The following is a 20,990-nucleotide window of genomic DNA, read 5'->3' as shown; positions in this document are numbered from 1 at the left end:
CTATGCTTTTCAGTGCCTCCATTATTGATTCTCTAGAGTTAGATGATTCCTCTGTACTCTCAAAGCAAACTTATAAACTATAACAATTACTTGTATTATACTAAATTTATGTACTTGAATATCAATTTCCAATATCCATCCTTTGAACTTCTTAAGTCAGGGACAGTTCAGTGTTCATCCATGTGTTTACAGCTGTTACCTTGGTACCCCAAACATAGCAATGAATTTTTAAATTCATGTGCAATAAATGAATGATTAAAACTTACCCATTTTTTACATATTTGAACACTTTTATTACATTATTGGTGAAGAATATCAGTCATGTGTTTTCATTTTTTTGGTTCATGTGCTTATTGGAACATAACTAGCATCATGATACCAAAATCTCAAATAAAAACTGTTTGCCCTGCTGTAGTTGAGGGCAAATCTCTGAAAAAAAATTTTTTGCTATGCTTTGAATTACAGGAAAGTTACAGATTTGAGCAAAAGCACTTGATTAATTCCCCTTTTTAGATATATACTTTCTAGATTGAAAATTTAATAACACAGTACTGGGGAAGCAGTATATCAGTGGAATTAAAGAAGGGTACTTGCCTGGAAATAAACAGTATTAGATTGAAGATCAGACACCAAAGGTAACAGTTTTATTTTGAGTGGCTTGCCTTCATGGAAAAGAAATAAAAATAGTTTCACTCTTATTAACTTGGATGGATAAGGCTTTTAAAAAGAAAGACTGTGGGAGAGAGGAGTGAAAGATCAACACTGCTGATTTCTTTCATTCTAAAACAGTTAATAGTGGGACAACTAGAAATTTGTTAGTCTACTCAAGTTGAGAAAAGTGACTTTTCTTCTTCCAGGTATAACAGAGCTCTTACCTGATGTAGTGGGCATCACAACCAGTAAAGAACCATATAGTCCTGGCTTCATTTGCATTTTTGAAAGTTACTGGATTTAAATGATAATATAAATATGTATATGTATCAACTAAAAGATCTGAAAAGTTGATTGTAACATACCCAAATAGGAGATGGGAGGATCCAACTTTTTTGGCAGGGGGGGGGAGCGTTTGTAAAGTTTTGAAAGGCTTCTCATTGTTCATGAATGAATAAACAAGAAATGCAACAGTCTGTAGCCTATAAAAGAGATAATGCTCAAGGATAAGTTAATAGCCTTCGAGAGGAAGAGAATGACCTTATGTTTAGAAAATGTTTGTGGGGAGGATTTAAAATAAGAACTTATAATAGCATCTATGTGGAGTTCTTAAAAATTTCAAGTGAACATGGATGTGAAAGAAAGATGAAACAGGAGACGAGGATGAGAGGAGAGCTGGGTGAGAGGCAGGAATAGGAAAGGAATAATAATGATATGGTAAGAGCAGATTATAAGAAAATGAGCCTGGTATTTGTAGACTATAAAACTGCACTAGAAGCAGTAAAGAGTAAAATAATCACTACACAAAGGTGAATTAATGATGTAGAGAACTAACTTGATAAAACTTACCAGAATGTAGGGAAAATGGATAGGATAAAAATTTCGAGGTGAAAAGTATGTTAGATAAAGTAGGAAACTCTACAAATTGGATGATGGCATTCCCTCAGAACAGATAATGATGAATAGAACAGAAACAATAATAAAAATTAGGATTTAGGAAAACTTAGTTGAAAAAAAACTTAAATGTATAACTTGAAGCTCACTGTTTGTTGACAAAGTTTAACAAAAACACCAGCACCTAAATATATCCTGATGGGAGTTTTGAATTACATGGGTAAAAATATTGAATTCCACAAACATCCAGGTCTCTTTGCATCTTACAGTGTAACACATAGTTTGTCTTATAAAGAAAAAATTTCATAAATTGGAGACTGGATAATTTGAAAATTCTTCTAGACCAAAAATTGACAAAGATACAAGAGCACATAGAAGAAAGTACTAAATAAAATGTAACAAGCATCCCTTTCAATGAATACCTGAACTTACAGGAATATAATAGAAATCCCTAGTGTGCAAAAAGTCAAATGGTGAGTGAAAAATCAGAGCTGTAATGGAGAGCATACTTTGACTACCCTGAGGAAATTTTTATACCTTGGTCACCAAGGACTTTTGTTTTAAATAGCCTCACAGAGACAGAAGATGGGTTCTTTGATCCATTCAACTTGTGATATCTTAGATTCCTATATAAAGCCAGGATCCACAAAGGATCATAACCTCAGTGAAAGCATAGACTAAAAAATAAAATGTCTCCTCTGACACAGGGTGAGAATACGGAAGCTTGCATTTCCTGGCTTGGGTTCCTGGGGAACTGGGAGGGCCGTGTATGCATGTGTATGGGATTCTTCTCCTGAGAGTTTATAATCAACTGCTTCTCCTCCTGCAGATTTCATGTTTTAATCTGTATTAATTGTGTGGTTTAATAATTTTAAATAAAATACCTTATAGTAACAGTGTCAGGCTGGTAACATCTATCAGATGCCAGGCAGAAGCTAATATGAAACATATCCTCAAATCAAACCCTGTGATTTTCTCACAGATAAAGGCCAACTAAACTTTGAACTCACAATCCAAAATCAAAGTAGATACACAACACGTACACACACAATCTACAGCAAAAGATAGTCAGCAGGTACTACAGCATTAGATCCTACCAAGAATGTCAGAGAAAAGAATTTTCACGTTCAGACTACTGTTCAAAATTAATAATCACATAAAAAAGAAATATGAGGAAAAAATTATATATGCCTCCCACAGAGCTTCAAAATATGTAAAATTGACCCATTTAGAAGGAAAAATTATAACTGTGTAATATTTATAGATATATATAAATAATTGTCACCCAGCAATTGGAGAGTACACAGAAATATTTAGAACACTTAACAAAATTTGACTACATATATTTGAAATACTTTAAAGAACTGAGATATTCTTTGGTCTCCGGGCTTCCCTGTGGTTCAGATGGTAAAGAATCTGCCTGCAGTGCAGGAGACCTGGGTGCAATCCCTGGGTCAGGAAGATCCCCTGGAGAAGGGAACAGCAATCCACTGTAGCCATTTATTATTATTATCATTATTATTATTGCCTGGAGAATTCCATAGGCAGAGGAGCCTGGAGGACCACAGTTCATAGGGTCTCAGTGGGTTGGACAATCCTAAGTGACTAACACTTTCACTTTTTCTTTCACTGTGGTCTCTGACTGCAAAGCAGTAGAGTTTAATCAATAATAAAAGACTAATTAAATAAGTAAACACAAATATTGTATTTGGGGATTTAAAAAATTCCACTGACACACAGGTCAAGAGATAACTAATAAACTTAAAATTCAGTTATGTATCAGAACTTGTAGAGTACAGCTAAAGTGGATTTAGAGACAAATTTTTAAATGTGTATATTAGGAAAAGGGAAAGATATTTATGATATAAGTGTGCAAGTTAGGGAAAACACAGCATGGTTAATCAAAAGAAGAAAACTAATAGGGACATGAGCAAAAATCAGTGGAATAGAAAATAAAGATTCATCAGAGCCAAAGGTTAGTTCATGGAGAAGACTTTTTAAAAATTTGATTACAGCCTATTTAAAAATTAATCATAGTTAAAATAAAAACTTAAAATTAGGACTGGACAGTTTTATAGTCAAGTTCAAAAAAACAAAAATTTTGATCTTGTACAAAACTTTTCGAAGAATTAAAGAGGATATATTCTTAATTTCTTAAATCTGTGTATTCTAGTATAACTTTACAAGTAAAGTATGGGAAAGAAATCAATTAGAAACATGTTCTCTGAAGTTAGTAACAGGAATAGGATTCTCATTGTCTGTACAGTATTACACTGTGACTCAAAACTTGAACAGTAAGACAAAATGTTGGAGGAAACCAAAGTATCATTATTCATAGATATGTGATTATCTACATAGAAAATTCAAGAAACTCTACAAATGTTACTTTAGAATTGATAAGAGAGTCTGCCATGTAATAAGACCAGTATATAAACATCAATTGTGTGTTATACATCAGCAACAAACAAATGATAATTTTTTTAAAAAATCTCCTTTTTACAGTAACCACCAGAGCTCTAAAGACCCTAGGAATAAATCTAATAAGAGAATAATAAGACCTTTAAGAGAAAAATTATAAAATTCTACTGAGATACTTATAATCTTTAACAAGCAGTTATAATTTCATACCCACTAGATTATCAAAAATTAGAAAAAACAGTAACGCATTTTGTTGAGGTATGGATCAAGAATATGGTGGTAATATAAACTGGTACAACCATTTATTGAGCCATTTATTATTATCTAGTTTAGTTGAAAACGTGCATACCGTATCAGCTAGGGATCCACTCCTAGCTCTCTATATTGTCCAGCAACAAGACAAAATATTTGAATTCAGAACCAAACGTAAAATCTTTAGCATATATTGTGGTAGGTATAATATCCTCTGAGAAAAAGCTGCAGTGAACAGTTAAGGAAGTAAAGTGCATTTCAAAAAGCATTCCAAAAATTTTCTGGGTCATTTGTTTTATGACTATAAATTTAGTGATATTTATTATTACAAAATCCTATCGGGAACATCTTCAGTCAAACATGGTTTGCATGTTTAGAAAATCCACAGCATTCCTAGATAGAAAGTTGGGAGAGAAGGCATATGTATGTGATTAGTAGTGAATTAGTACACTGTGTGGATTCCTAGTGTATCCATCTGCCCATGATTGATAAATAGATACTAGTCAAGTAAGTTAGTGTGTGTGTCTATAGTTTGATCATTTATATATGTCTCACCGAAAGTTTTAAATTTTTTTAGCCATGTAGTGAAAGAGTGAGTCAATTATAATGTTCACTTGTAACCAAGACTTGATAAAGAATTAACTAATAAAAATCATAAGGAGAAGACAGAACAGTAAAAATTAGTATTGCAACACAAAGTATAGCCTTTATTGCCTATTAAATTTCCAGCCACTCATCCATGTGTGACTTTGTGCAAGACTAATTAATATCTTAGAAAACAAAAGTAGGCATGGTCTCATCCACTGAACTGCACAAATACAGTTGTAGTAGTTAGAGTTGTTTTTTATATCCACGCTCATTTTAAGGTTACAGTGAATTTGCTTTGAATAAACATGTTTGAATATGGTGAAGCAACGTGTCTCTTCAGCAAAGTGAACACAGTTGCTTTTCAGATTAAAAGGATAGAAATATGGTATTTCATTAATATATTTGCAGAGTAGGGTTTTAACTGGTTTTAAAAAATATGTATCCAAAGAATTAATTGTAATCATTGTATAAAACATTTTTGAATATGTGTTTTTCATTCTGTTCCTATTTGTGAATATCTAATGAACATACATGGATTGATAACTTCTTGTGTATATGTTATTTTATGTGTTATTTAATCTGTTCAATTTATTCTTTTTGATCAAGCACGCAAATCATCAGAAGCATCTGGTAGGAATCCAATTTTTACAGAATAATTCTGTTGTTTATTGCTCTAAGTTAGATTTTTATGAGGTATTTTGTGACTAGAATATTTTATATATTAGCTTACTGAAATTTTTTGTACAGCATGTATGTGGGGGGGGGTATACTTAAAAATAACAGATACAGAGCTCTAAAAAGGTGGGTGTTTGAAGTAGTGATGGCAAAAGACAAACTATTGCAGTTTACTTGATTTATACTTCCTCGAGGTTTTGAAAGGGATTGTACTGTTATTTGTTGATAGAACTTGGTATTTTCATAGGTAATTTGCTTCATTCCCATCCTATTTTGTGCTGACATACACTGAATAACTCAAATAGAATGCTTTTATTTAGGTAAAGAATGAAAATGAAAATAATTTAATTATAAAGAGATTAGGGAGGGAGGTCCATGAATTATAATTTGCTCAGTAAAAAAATTTTTAACTTATTACAAGAAAAGATACTAGTAAGAAACAATTGCTTATAGTACCAAATACTTAGTCTTTCCCTAATAGAAAATTTTAGAGGGACAGCTCCTTCTCTTATTCCCTAAATGTATGCCATCAAGATTTAAAATATCAGACCTGCAATCTCCACTGGTATTCCTGCCTACTCTATCTGGTTCCCCTCATTCTTTAGCAAGATATCTTGCCTCCTGTTTCCCAGAAGTAGAGTATAGCAATTGTGAATAACAGTTTATTCCTGTTCCTTCCCACACATTGTAAAGTACTGCTGTGGTGAACCTGCCTGATGGGGCACTTTCTTGCTATGCATTCACCTGCCACTGCTGCTGTACACCTTTACCCTGTCCTCAAGTCTGTTGCCATTTCCTGAGTAAACCTTGCTCTTTCCTCCATGCCTTTTATTCAAGATCATCCCAGCCTGTCTTCTCAGCTTTATCTGCCAGAGGAACTGTTTATCCTTCAAGATTCAGCACAAGTGCCACATCATCTTTCATGACTTAACTTACTACCCAAGAATTTCCTCTTTTGCACTAGACTAGCACCTATAGATTTCTTAGTTGTAATCCTTGTCACATTCCAGTACAGTGGTTCATCTATCTCCCCTTTAGCTTCTCATCTGCTTAATAGTAGCGATATGTTTATGCTTTATTGTGTTCCCCAATTGTAACTCAGTTTCTGGTACCATTGAACAGTGGTCTACAAATGTTAACAAGATGGTTAAAACAGCACCAATGAAGACACTGTTTGTCTGGAAGACATTATTTGTCTCTCAGAAGGGACTTAATGAAGTATTAAAATTCAGTGTCTTTTCCTACAGTAAAGTTTTGAATAAAGAACAAAAGTCCAGAGATAGCACTGCAGTGGTTATAGGATGTATATTTAGAGTTAAACTTTTAGTTGTGATCTTAAGGAAAATTAGAAAATTAGTATTGATGTTAGCACTAAACAGTAATTATTGATTTTATTTCCTTACCATTTAATCCTAAAATATTCTATTTGAATATATTCAGTCAAATAATTGTTTCTACATTAATGCTTTATTCTGTACGAAATATTCTGTATAGGTGATTGTGTATAGGTGATTTCATGCCAATATGCTGTCCTGTAAGTGTCATTTAATCATTGTTTATTTTTCGGATACAAGCTTGCTCGTCTTCAGAAGTATCTGGTAGGCAACTACTTTTAATAAAACAAATGTTACCTTTCAAGACTTTTTATTTGGTTGTTTGCAAGTTGTTATGCTATTAATAAAGTTATATCTTTATAAAATATTCTGAGTTAATAAAATATTTTAGTTGATGAAAGAAGTGGCTTATTTAGTTTTGTGTTGAGTTTTATCTACAGAAATGATTTATATTATAGTTTCTTATATGATATTTTAGAAACAACATATAGTACTGTGAAATAGTGTACATGGTACACTTTATATAGAGGGTAGCACAAAATGGACAAGCACACACCGCTTAAATAACCCAGGTTAATGAAAGGTTTTTGGAAGATAATTATGCTATTGTAAATTTTGAAAAAAGAAAACAGCTAATATTTTAATTGGGTATGTACCCTAGGAAGTTTATATTCTATTTTGTCATATTTTCTGTTTCTCTTCTATTTTCTGACAGCCATTAAAAGAAGTTAAATAAAATTGTCTTTTTACTGTAAAAGAGGGAGGTGACATTTATCTCATTACAAAGAAAACTGGAGAATTCACTATCTGGACTAGTTGTAATTTGTACCATAATAGATTGCTAAACCTTTCTTATAAAATGTGAATGATAACCTCCTTTAAATGTTGCATAACAGCATACTGTAACTAACAACATGCTCTTTTTATAATAGGTAGCAATCTAGAATCTAGCAGCAACACAGAACCAAAAACTGCCTAATAAATAAATATACTACCTATAATTAGCGAAACATTGCAGAGTTATCTGAACAACATAAAATATTTCATACTTGATTTTAATAACACAGAATATTCCATACTTAAATTTTTAATAAATTTTCCTAATGTTTAAAATGAACTCAAATTTTTAACAATATCCTGTGTGTAAATATATTCAGAAATATTTTGAGGGTGGTAAGAATTAAGTTTTTTTAAATGTGCTTGTGGATGTTCATAAAAATTATCACTTTCTTCATCTCATGAATAGGGGTAAATATTTCTACAAATCAACCCTAGGTGAACATATATATTCATTTGGTATGCTCACTTCTTAAACTGAAGAGAAAAACTTTATTTGGAAAATAAATATAATTGAAGTATATACTTCTGGGAAGAAATTGAGTTAATTTTTGGTGTCTTCATTTTTTTCACACCTAGCTTACTCCATTATTGACCATTCCCAGGTAGGTCAGGTGGTAAAAAAAATCCACCTGCAATGCAGGAAGCCCCAGTTTGATTTCTGGGTCAGGAAGTTCCCCTAGAGAAGAGATAGGCTACCTACTCCAGTATTCTTGGGCTTCTCTGGTGGCTCAGACCATAAAGAATCCGCCTGCAATGCGAGAGGATTGGATTCAATCTCTCCATTGGGAAGATCCTCTGGAGGAGTGCCTGGCAACCCACTCCAGTATTCTTGCCTAGAGAATCCCCATGGACAGAGGAGCCTTGCTGGCTACTGTCCATGGGGTTGCAAAGAGTTAGACACGACTAAGCACAGCACACAGAACAAAATATGTTTGCAGAAAAATCCTTTGTTGAGATGATTTTTCCCAAGAGCTAGGAATCACTGTGTTTTTAAATAGGTACTTATGATTACTAAGAAGTATTAGAACCAATTTTACAGCACATATGTATGTCGTGTTAAGTCACTTCGGTTGTGTCTGACTCTTTGTGACCCTGTGGACCTTAGCCCTCCAGGCTTCTCTGTCCATGGCATTCTCCAGGTAAGAATACTGGAGTGGGTTGCCATGCCCACCTCCAAGGGATCTTTCCAACCCAGGGATTGAACCCACATCTCTTGTGTCTCCTGTATTGGCAGGCAGATTCTTTTCTACTGCGCCACCTGGGAAGCCCATAAGCCATATCTACATTTAAACTTAATTAAATCATTGTGATATCCTGCTACAGCCACAGGCTTTGGAGCTCAACACATGTGAGAGCTTCCCAAGTGGAGCTAATGGTAAAGAGTCGCCTACCAATACCAGGAGACACAAGAGATGTAGGTTTGATCCTAGGGGTTGAGAAAATCCTTTGGGGTAAGAAATGGCAACCCACTCCAGTATCCCCTGGAGAAGGGATACGCTACCCACTCCAGTATTCTTGGTCTTCCCTCGTGGCTCAGCTGGTGAAGAATCTGCCTGCAATGCAGGAGTCCAGGGTTCAATCCCTGGGTTGGAAGATTCCCTGGAGAAGGGAAAGGCTACCCACTCCAGTATTCTGGCCTGGAGAATTCCATGGACTGTATAGTCCACAGGGTCGCAAAGAGTCAGACACGACTGAGTGACTTTCACTTTTCATTATTCTTGCCTGTAAAGTCTCATGGACAGAGGCAGGCTGCAGTCCATAGGGTCGCAAACAGTCCGAACGACTGAAGTGACTTAGCACACACACACCATCAGTGGATATAAGCTTTAAAAATAACTGGAGAAAAACATTTAGAAAGTTAAGTTTACCAGTGTGTAAAAATAATAAAATACAAAGCAAATACATGTGGCTCTAGATTACCTATTGTTTTAGAATTATTCTTCATCTAGCATGTTGTGAAATACTTTTTGCTTATATTTATAAAATATATATTTTGGTTAACTAATACTTTTACAAAGAGTTAACTATGTCATCTTTGCATCTAAATAGTGCACATATAAACTAGACATTTGTGTATGTGTATATATATACTTATGTGACAAAAAGTGTTTCAGGAACAAGATTTTCTTTGTGGAACTATCTAATGACATTGTAATTAAGGCTTATCCTTACTCTAAAAGGGAATCTCGTTATATGTTGAAATAATTTGTAAAATTCAACATCTTTAATTCACATAGTTTCTGATAATTTAAGGCCTTTATGAGAATTGTTATTTACCTTCTACAATATTACTTGACAGTAAACTCAGAACACTGATGAATACAGAGTATTTCAAAGATTTTCCTGAATATCCTATTAGTGCATGATATTAAGCAGTACTTAAAATTTCTCCTTTAGTTTATTCACCAAGCAGGAAAAAGGAAATTTTCCTTCAACTTACCATCTTTGGCAAAAACTGCCAGTCCTTCCTTTGACCAGTTACTTTTTTTAACTCAAGATCCAATTAGCAAAGTGACAGGAGAAGCTGAAACAGGATGTTAGGGATTCTTTTTTCTGATTTTCTTCCATGTCTCTAAATTATCTATACTCATGCAGGCATCTGGAGAGTTTATACTGCAATTTGATATGCAAAAAGTTCTATAGATAGAAGATAACTAAAAATATTTTTCAAAAGAAATCAGGGGTATATTTTGGGAATCACAAGTTGTTTCTTAAAAGCTGCAGTTGCATTTAGCAATAAATTATGTTTTTAACTTATTTTGTAGCTGTCATTTCCAAGTCAATGCCATGTGCAGATATATCTGTTTTATGCAAAAAAGAAAAAAAGGAAAAATTTTCAAAACCATTCTTCCATTGTAACTAGTACATTAAGTTTTAGAAGTAGGATGATTTGAACCTTCCTAAAGTCAAAGAAAATGCAATAATTTTCCACACCCCAAATCCACCCTTGGGAGAAATTAGATCATATTTGCATAATTAGGTGCAGTTATTTGATTCATTGTTTTGGTGAATGAGATTTTTATACAATGGATAGATTCTAATTTTAAAAATTAGTTTTCTCATTTCCTACAATAGACATTTTGAGAGTATTTTACAGCAAAATACAAGTGACAGTATATATAAAGTAGTAAAATACTATCTTCAGAAATGCACACTAGTGTTTTATAAAAACTAATGTCTGCTTTTGGTGCCTCTGAACACCATTTTGAAATCTCAAAGCAAATGTCAACAGGCCTCTTGATTAACAGTGTTTTGCCAAAGGTACTTCATCAGGGGAATGTATATCTTAAATATCTTACTTAAATAGTAGTTTAATACTACTATATCAGTAGATGATCTTATTAAATTATTTGTGAACCCCTCACTTGAACTTTTAATTTTGTCTTTTTATCATCCCTTTCATCATTCTTATAACTTCTGAAATAAATGCCGATGTGCCACTTTTTTGCCCTTTACTGTTTAAACACTGTTTAAATACTATTTTCTTGTTTCTTTATAGATTCAGATATCAGAGGAATATTGGGAACTCTCCCTTCCCAAAAAAAGAAAGACTGAAAGATTTACTTCTTTTGTATTTATGTTTTTATCTCAAACTTAACTATGGAAACAATAATAAATTTTGTTAATGCCATTTTATATCTCTGGAATTTTTTTCCTATTTGTTTCTAAAACCCTGAAGTTCTTTTGTAAACAGAAGTCACTGTTAATAGCTTTATGGAAGACTATGAAAAAGAATTATTTTAAGTGTTTCATCATTTAGCAAATCTAAAACTTCAAACCACAGCTCAATAAAATAATGTGACTATTCTTGATCACTATATAACCATCTGATTTTGAATTTATTTTAGTTTACATTATGAATTAAACATTCAGGCATTTAGTTTTGCTCCCAATTTAGAATGAGATTTTTAAGCTTTTTGGGGTTTTGGTTGTTTTATTTTAAGTCTTTGTGGCTATTCTTGTGTTAGTCTGTGGTTTTCCCTCTTTCTCTCTATCTTTCGTAGAGAGGATACAAATCTAATAATGTAAATCCTTATGCCTGAAAACAGCCCTTTATCAAAGTCAATTATTTTTGAAATTCCATAAATCAATAAATTCACATTCTATGAAATTTTCACTTCTTATGTTTAAAGGCTCTGTTAATATCTGGAGGCTTTTTTACAATAAGTATTTTGCCCTGTATTCATTTCTAACATTTTTCATTATTTTCAGGTATTTTTTCAGGAACCATATTTTTATTATTAGATTATTATCAAAGTGACCTTCATATAGAACAGAATTAGATATTCTTAGAAACTTGAGAAAATGTTTGCTTCTTCTTTAAAGAAACTAAATGGCTTTCTAGTATACCATGGTTGTGAATATATGTTTCATGACAACCATAGTTAACCTAAGTCTATGTTTTTTAAGCAAGTATACTTATGTGTAATATATTTATATATGTAATATGAATATTCTTACAAGTCAGTTTTTTTTTTTTATATATATTTTCAGTGAAAGAGTTTCTAGCCAAAGCCAAAGAAGACTTTTTAAAAAAATGGGAAAATCCTGCTCCGGTAAGGAACATTTAAAATTTTCTGTGATTTAAAATCTCACTTTAAGTAAAATCATGATACTTGCCTAAATAACTTACTACTTTGGAAAGTTTAATTTCCAAGTAGCATCAATAAATATAAGCTGAATGTAAGAATTTTGTTATAACATTAGGTTTTGATTCATTACTAATTTTATGTATACCTAAATTGGAAAAGGAACTAATTTCCAATATAATACCTGATGGTACATTTTGATACTAGTTCCAAGTTCCTACAAACTGTTTATAGTGTCTGATAGTAATTTTGATTTATGTCTTTGATAGAATATTTATTGTTTTTATTAATTATGATAGTAGGGATCATATTGTATAGTTTTGAATTCTTAATCACAAATACTTGGCTGTTGACAACATACCAAGTACACAAAGATTCTTTATAAATGTTTTGATGGGTTAAGTTCAATATAATTTAAGTACTTTAGATCTTAAGATCTAAAAACTATATATAAGAAGAACCATCTATACTTGCCAAAAACTTTTTTTGAATCTATTTTTATAAATAATTAATGACCTTTGGTAGCAGTTTAAATTTCAGAAACTTTACTCCTAACATAAAAATCCTTTTCAAATATTTTTTCACTAAACAATATTTAATTCTAGATAAAATGTTATGTTTTAAGAAGATGCTATCATTACCAAGATGTAGAGCATGAGCCATAATTTAAAACACAGTCACTCTGATGATTAAAAGAAGTTAGATATTGTCTAATTTGAAACATTAAGGGAGGTGAGGAAGATGTCATATTTGTATGAAAAGCAATGACTGGCAGAAAGAGATAGTCTGTTGTCTATTAATAATGTTTATTTTCATTATTAATTTGGGAATTTTATTAAACATTTCAATCCATTGTTGATAAAACCAAAAATTAAATATTAATCCATAAAATTAATTAATTCAAACAGAATTATAAGGACTTTTTCTTTCTGTATTGATACACAATCTCATAGCAATTTAAAATTGAGAAATAGGAATGAATACGTGGTTTTTTTTTTTACAAGTTTTATAAATAAAAACTTTGAATCACTTGCTTTCTCCTTAATGATTTACTAAGAAGCTCTGAGCAAAGGCAAGGTTTGATTTGCAAAAGATTAAATTCAACTACAGTGCATTCCAGTGGCAATTCAAATTCCTTACTTATAAAAGAACCATATTGCATCATATATTTCTCAAGCTTAATGCTATACAGACTGGTCCTTGGAATTATTTTTTCCAAGATTTTCATGAAGATGTTTATAATGAAAACCAATTAAACAAATGGGTCAGCAATTACTATTTGATGCTATTAAACACATAATTTGTTCCCTGTAATCTTCATTCTGTTGTGGCAGCAACAAATTCAGTAGATTGATGCCTCCAATTTTTTGCTTCTATGCTATAGTTAAAGCCAAACAAAGACATTTTGCTTGTAACAAAGCATCTATTCAAGGAGAAAAAGAGACTGATTATTGTTCTGGGATTCCAACTTTTGGTTATCTTTGTGGGAGTGAGGAGTTCTTTTTACCTTATTGTTACTTTTTAAGGTAATACAAGGTTATTATCACATCAGAGAGAGAAATTATTTGGATCTCCCGTGAGGTTATTATCTAGTTTATATAAGGATAGAAAGACATGGAAAGGATAGTAAGACAGTGCTTTCTTCAGAGGTAACTGGTGAAATGACTAATGCTCAGCTTATCTATCCATTACAATTTTTTTGCAAATGCCCTGTGTGGCTTCCATGATTGCATACTTCTGGTCACTTTGTAATTATCAAAATATGTATCTAATTTATTATAAATCCAGTACTATGAATTCATATCAGAATGTGACCTTTATATTTCAACTCAGGATCTTATTTCTTCACATTACTATTACTCTTTGTTTACGATATAAGTCTCTCCTCAAATGTAAGATCCTTTCTTATTCAAAGGGAAAAGCAGAATCAATAAACTGGAATTTCTGTAGTCTTTTTATATTGTTTTTAAATGGATAGTTATAAATTATCAATTCTGATAATATATTATTAAGTCTATTATAGTTATCATATTCTTCTTATGAATATTTCTAATTATAAATTTTATTTTTTCCTGTATATTTAGAATAATGCTGGGCTGGAAGATTTTGAAAGGAAAAAAACCCTTGGAACAGGTTCATTTGGAAGAGTCATGTTGGTAAAACACAAAGCCACTGAACAGTATTATGCCATGAAGATCTTAGATAAGCAGAAGGTTAGTGTATTCATTAGTCTGGTTTGCTTTTGGAATTTTTAAACCTTTTTTAAATTTTAAATTGAAATACAGTGCTGTTATAATGTTGTGTTAACTTCAGGTATACAGCATAGTGATTCAGTTTTATATGTTATATATATATTTTTTTCTTTTTTAGATTCTTTTCCATTACAGGTTATTACAAGATATTGAGTATAGTTTCTTGTACTATACAGGTTCTGGTTGGTAATCTATTTTATATTTATTAGTGTGTATTTTTTAATCCCAAACTCTCAGTTTATCCCCCAGCTTTCCCCATTGGTAACCATAAGTTTGTTTCCTATTTGCTTTCTATGTCTGTGAGCCTATTTCTGTTTTGTAAATAAATTCATTTGTATTATATTTTTAGATTTCACAAGTAAGTGGTATAATGTGATATTTGTCTTTCTCTACCTTGCCTACTTCACAGTATGGTAACCACTAGGCAGAACATAGGCAGAACACTCTTTAACATAAATTATATTAATATTTTTTGGCTCCATCTCTTGGAGTATTGGAAATAAAGACAAAAATAAACAAATGGGACTTATTTAAAGCATTTGTACAGCAAAGGACACCATAAACAAAATAAAAAGACAACCTACAGAGTGGTAGAAAATATTTGCAAATGATGTTTGACTGCCAAAAGATTAATTTCCAAAATATACAAGTAGCTTATACAGCTCAATATATATATACACACACACACACACACACACACATATATATATATATATATAAAATCCTATCAAAAATGGGTGGAAATATAAATAGATACTTCTCAAAAGAAGACATACAGATAGCCAATAGGCATGTGAAAGGATACTCAGTATTTATAATTACATATTAGAGAAATGCAAATAAAAACTGCATTGAGGTATCACCTCACACTGGTCAGAATGACCATAATCAAAAGTCTACAAATAATAAATGCTAGAGAAGATGTGGAGAAAAAGAATCCTGCTACATTGTTGATGCAGCCATTATGTGTAGAACAGTATTAAGGTTCCTTAAAAAACTAAAAATGGAGATTCCACATGACCCTGCAATCCTACTTCTGGGTATATATCCAGAGGAAACCATAATTTGAAAAGGCAGATGCACCCCAATGTTCTTTGCAGCACTATTTACAGTAGCCAAGGAATGGAAGCAACCTAAATGTCCATCAGCAGATGAATAGATAAAGATGTGGTGTATATGTACATGATGGGATATTTACTCAGCCATGAAAGTAATGAAGTAATGCCATTTGCAGCATCTAAGTCTAGGATGGACCTAGAGATTATCATACTAGTGAAATAAGTCAAACAGAGAAAGAAATATTACGTGATATTGTTTATATATGGAATACAAAGCAATGATATTAGTGTATTCATTGTTATTTACTTGAAGAGTAAATTTCAGTTTTATCGGCTGAATTATTAAACACATGCAGTAGAATGACTTACATTGACACCAGACTTCAACAGTACGTGAACTGTGAACTTCCAGAAATTCAAACTGTATTTAGAAAAGTCAGAGGAACCAGAGATCAAATTGCCAACATCCGCTGGATCATCGAAAAAGCAAGAGAGTTCCAGAAAAATAACTACTTCTGCTTTAGTGACTAAAGCCAAAGCCTTTGACTGTGTGGATCACAACAAACTGTGGAAAATTCTTAAAGAGATGGGAATGCCAGACCACCTTACATGCCTCCTGAGAAACCTGTATGCAGGTCAAGAAGCAACAGTTAGAACTGGACATGGAACAACAGTCTGTTTGCAAATCGGGAATGGAGTACGTCAAAGCTGTATATTGTCACCCTGCTTATTTAACTTATATGCAGAGTACATCATGAGAAACGCTGGACTGGATAAAGCACAAGCTGGAATCATGATTGCCAGGAGAAATATCAATAACCTCAGATATGCAGATGACACCACCCTTATGGCAGAAAGTGAAGAAACTAAAGAGCCTCTTGATGAAAGTGAAAGAGGAGAGTGAAAACGTTGGCTTAAAACTCAACATTCAGAAAATGAAGATCATGACATCTGGTCCCATCACTTCATGGCAAATAGATGGGGAAACAGTAGAAACAGTGACAAGCTTTATTTTGGGGGCTCCAAAATCACTGCAGATGGTGACTGTGGCCATGAAATTAAAAGACACGTGCTCCTTGGAAGAAAAGTTATGACCAACCTAGACAGCATATTAAAAAGCAGAGACATTACTTTGCCGACAAAGGTCCGTCTAGTCAAAGCTATGGCTTTTCCAGTAGTTGTGTATGGATGTGAGAGTTGGACTGTAAAGAAAGCTGAGCACCAAAGAATTGTTGCTTTTGAACTGTGGTGTTGGAGAAGCCTCTTGAGAGTCCCTTGGACAGCAAGGAGATCCAACCAGTCCATCCTAAAGGAAATCAGTCCTGAATATTCATTGGAAGGATTGATGCTGAAGCTGAAACTCCGATACTCTGGCCACTCGATGCAAAGAACTGACTCATTTGAAAGGACCCTGATGCTGGGAAGGATTGAAGGCAGGAGGAGAAGGGGACGACAGAGGATGAGATGGTTGGATGGCATCACCGACTCAATGGACATGAGTTTGAGTAAGCTCCAGGAGTTGGTGATGGACAGGGAGGCCTGGCATGCTACAGTCCATGGGGTCACAAAGAGTTGGACACGACTGAGCAACTGAACTGAACTGACACCTTCAGATGATTTTATTGTCACTTTTAATTTGCATTCCTATTACCACACAAAGGTAATAGTTTTAGTGTATGCGGATTGTATTGCTGATCCTGTTCACACTGTTCACTGAACTCAGGGTAGGCAAGGCTTTAGCTAAGAGGCTGGAAGAAGACACGAGGAGCTGTAAGAATTGCAGACATATTTATTCTCTCCTGGCTCACACAGTGGCCATAACACAGCCTCTCCTCTGGCTGACGCAGCAGCCATAGCAGCAGCCACAATATAACCATAATGTAGCCATAATGTAGCCAGAACATAATCTCACATAACATAATCATGATGCTGCCCCAGAGTAGCCCCAAAGCAGGAGCAGCCAGCATTTTCATGTGAAGCTCATACAGGCATACCGCACAAAATTGCTGGTGACCAAGCAAGTATCTTATAACATGCGTGAGCAGTGCTGTAAGTGATCTCAGCTGTTATTTAGCGGTGCAGAGTCATTGTTTACAGATCATAGGGCGAGAGAGCTAGAGAGCATGGGGTGAGAGAGCCTGACTAGTGCCATCTTGTTAATTTCCCCACAGGGATACATTATTATTTCAATAATAATTTATACATAATAGGTTTGTGTATATTTTCTAACAAAATACTGAATTCTGTATGTAAAGAACAAGCATCTCTATTATATTTTGTCTTGTGGAGAAATTCGGGGACAAATTACTTGATTCCTAGATTGAGGTAACAGAAATTTAGTGATTTATTTTATGACTTATTTTAATTGACAGTTGAAGCCTTGTTTAACATGATTGAGTTGTTTAATTTAAAATGTAAATTAAGCAGGGAAAAATTTGAAAACCTGTATACTGTAACAAATATCAAGTCTTCATATTGTACACGTCAAACTAATAATGTTATATATCAGTTATAGCTAAAAAAATAATTAAAAATTAAATTTGAATATTTATAATATATTGCTACTACCTAATGAATTCGAAGGGCTTCCCAGGTGGCTAAGTAGTAAAGAATCTGCCTGAGATGCAGGAGATGTTGGTTCAATCCTTAGTATAGGAATATCCCCTGGAGTAGGAAATAGCGATCCTCTGCAGTATTATTGCCTGGAAAATTCCATGGACAGAGGAGCCTGGTGGGCCACAGTCCATGGGATTGCAAAGAGTTGGACATGACTGAGCACGCACAAATAAATCAGAATGTCTGAATTATTCATGCTTTAAATATTAAACTTCTGTTTTTCTGGTAATCATGATTGAAGGAAGTAAAAGAAAAATGGCAAATCTTGACTTGTTATCTTACAGACATTATGTACCCAAGAATGACATTTTGGCTTGTTGGAATATAGATAGGAAAATATGGAGAAAACAGTACTTAGCTGGTAATCAGCGTTTTAGATGGTGGCTAAAACTAGTAGTATTCAATAGAAATACAATGTGAGGCACATATGTCATTTTAAGGTTTTTAGTAGTTCCATTTTTAAAAAAGTAAAAATTAATCTTAATTAATAGAACTTTATTTAGCCCGAGGTATCTAAAATATTATCATTACCATATATAATTAACATAAAAATTACTAAGGTGTTTCGTATTCTTTTTTCATATCAAGTTCCAAAATCTGATGTTTATTTTACACTAACAGTACATTTCCCTTCAACTTGGCACCTTTCAAGTGTTAAATAACCTCATGTGGCTAGTGGCTACCATGTTGGACAGTACAACATTAGACTGGTTTGAGGTTTCAGTCCAACCTCTACTTTAAAACAAAAACAAAACTAACTTCTAACATGAAAAGGAGTGATGACTTGTCTCTAAAATTAAATACACTCATACACACATTTGTGCATCTTTGTCTACTGCCCTCTTTCACATCTCTTTTCTAGCTATGCTTCTTGAAAAAATAGTTTAATCACCCTGCCCACTAACCCACTTCCTTTTAATCTTTAACCCCCAACAATTTAGCTGCCTCCTTTTTTATCTCCTACTTCTTGCTACTCTACTGAAATAACATTACCATGGGTCACCAATCCAGTGACTTAATCACCATGTCCAGTGGACTCTCTTTGCTCATCTTATGTGACTTTTTTAGAGCCTATGACTGTACACACTGCTCTCTTAAAACTGTCTTGTCCCTGGACTTCTGGAACCCCATGCTCCTGATTATACTGTTTTCTCTCTGGGCTCTTCTTTTTCATGTGCTTTTTCATATTTTGTTCTATTTTTTTTCTTCTGTCTTATCTGTAAAGATTGCTAATCTCAACCTCTGGACTATCCACTCTTTCTATTTCGTGTTCTGTATGCTTTCCCTGTATACTGTTGTCCAAGCTAGCTTCAACTCATCGTTGAACTTTCTGCTCCTGATTTGTACAGTCGGAGCATGGAGCTCTTAGAGATCTATCTCAACTAGTTCTTAACCTAATTATCTAGATGAGATAATTGGATATGAGAAAGGATAAGTGACTAGTATACTTGCATTGCTAGCACAACAACAAAATGTTTCAAATCTGTTTGTTTGAAGCATAATAGACCTAAAATACTATATTAGTTACAGGTGTACAACATAATGATTTGATATTTGTATACATTATAAAATGATGACTACAATAAATCTAATTACCATCTGTCACTGCACAAAGTTATCATAATGTTACTGATTATAGGTGGCTCAGTGGTAAAGAATCCACCTGGCAATGCAGGAGACGCAGGTTCAATCCCTGGCCCAGAAAGATCCCCTAGAGGAGGAAATGATAACCCACTCCAGTATTATTGCCTGGAAAATCCCATGGACAGAGGAGCCTGGTGGGCTACAGTCCATGGGGTCGCAAAGATCTGGACACAACTGACGAACCAAGCACAGCACAATGAGCACATTTTCCCTATGGTGTACTTTATACCTGTGACTCATTTATTTTGTAACTCTTTCTTTTGTAAGCTCTTAAAGTTTGTATCTCTTAATCTCCCTTACCTGTATCACTCATCCACCAAACCCCCTCCACTCTGAGTTCTCTGTATCTATGAGTCTTTTCGTTTTGTTATGTTTGTTCATTTGTTTTTTAGATTTAACATATAAGAGACATCATAATGGTACTTTTCTTCGTCTGACTTATTTTACTAAGCATAATACCCTCATACCCTCTAAGTCCACCTATGTTGTCAACAATGGCAAGATTTCCTTCTTTTTTTATGGCTGAGTCAATCCCATTTTATTCCATCTTCTTTAATAATCCATCTATTAATGGACACTTAGGTTACTTCCATATTTTGGCTATTATAAATAACACCGCAGTTAGCATAGAGGTACATATATCTTTTTGAATAAGTGTTTTTGTGTACTTTAGAAAAATACTCTGAAGTGGAATTGCTGGATCATGTAATAGTTCTGATTTTTTGCGGAAGCCCATTACTGTTTTCCATAGTGACTTTACTAATTTATCTTCCCGTCAGCAGTACAGGAGGGTTCCATTTTCTCCACGTCCTTGCCAACAGTTGTTATTTGTGTCTTTTTGATAATAGACATTCTAATAGGTATATGGTGTTAGCTCATTGTGATTGTGATTTGCATTTCCCTTTTTGGGCTCCAAAATCACTGCAGATGGTGACTGAAGCCATGAAGTCGGAAGACACTTGCTCCTTGGAAGGAAAGTTATGACCAACCTAGATAGTATATTGAAAGCAGTGATATTACTTTGCCAACAAAGGTCCATCTAGTCAAGGCTATGGTTTTTCCAATAGTCAAGTATGGATATGAGAGTTGGACTGTGAAGAAAGCTGAGCACCGAAGAATTGATGCTTTTGAACTGTGGTGTTGGAGAAGACTCTTGAGAGTCCCTTGGACTGCAAGGAG

The 20,990-nt window shown here is 33.6% G+C and overlaps 1 protein-coding gene across 5 annotated transcripts in view; it reads left to right on the top strand.

The window, feature by feature from the left end:
• Nucleotides 1-20,990, top strand: part of PRKACB (protein kinase cAMP-activated catalytic subunit beta) — a 142,789-nt gene that overhangs the window by 83,224 nt on the left and 38,575 nt on the right. For 4 of the 5 annotated variants that reach the window (XM_040232454.1, XM_040232453.1, XM_040232456.1 and 1 more), the window contains exons 2-3: nt 12,147-12,208; nt 14,326-14,454. In XM_040232454.1, coding sequence (XP_040088388.1) covers nt 12,147-12,208; nt 14,326-14,454 — 191 coding nt within the window. Of the gene's footprint in view, nt 1-5,409; nt 5,434-12,146; nt 12,209-14,325; nt 14,455-20,990 lie in introns of all 5 variants that reach the window. The other variant, XM_040232455.1, reaches the window with a different exon arrangement.

Source organism: Oryx dammah, unplaced genomic scaffold, assembly GCF_014754425.2.
Source record: "Oryx dammah isolate SB20612 unplaced genomic scaffold, SCBI_Odam_1.1 HiC_scaffold_28, whole genome shotgun sequence".
Lineage (NCBI taxonomy): Eukaryota > Metazoa > Chordata > Mammalia > Artiodactyla > Bovidae > Oryx > Oryx dammah.
The sequence above is the reverse complement of the archived record's forward strand: the minus strand, read 5'-3'. Positions and strand labels throughout refer to the sequence as shown.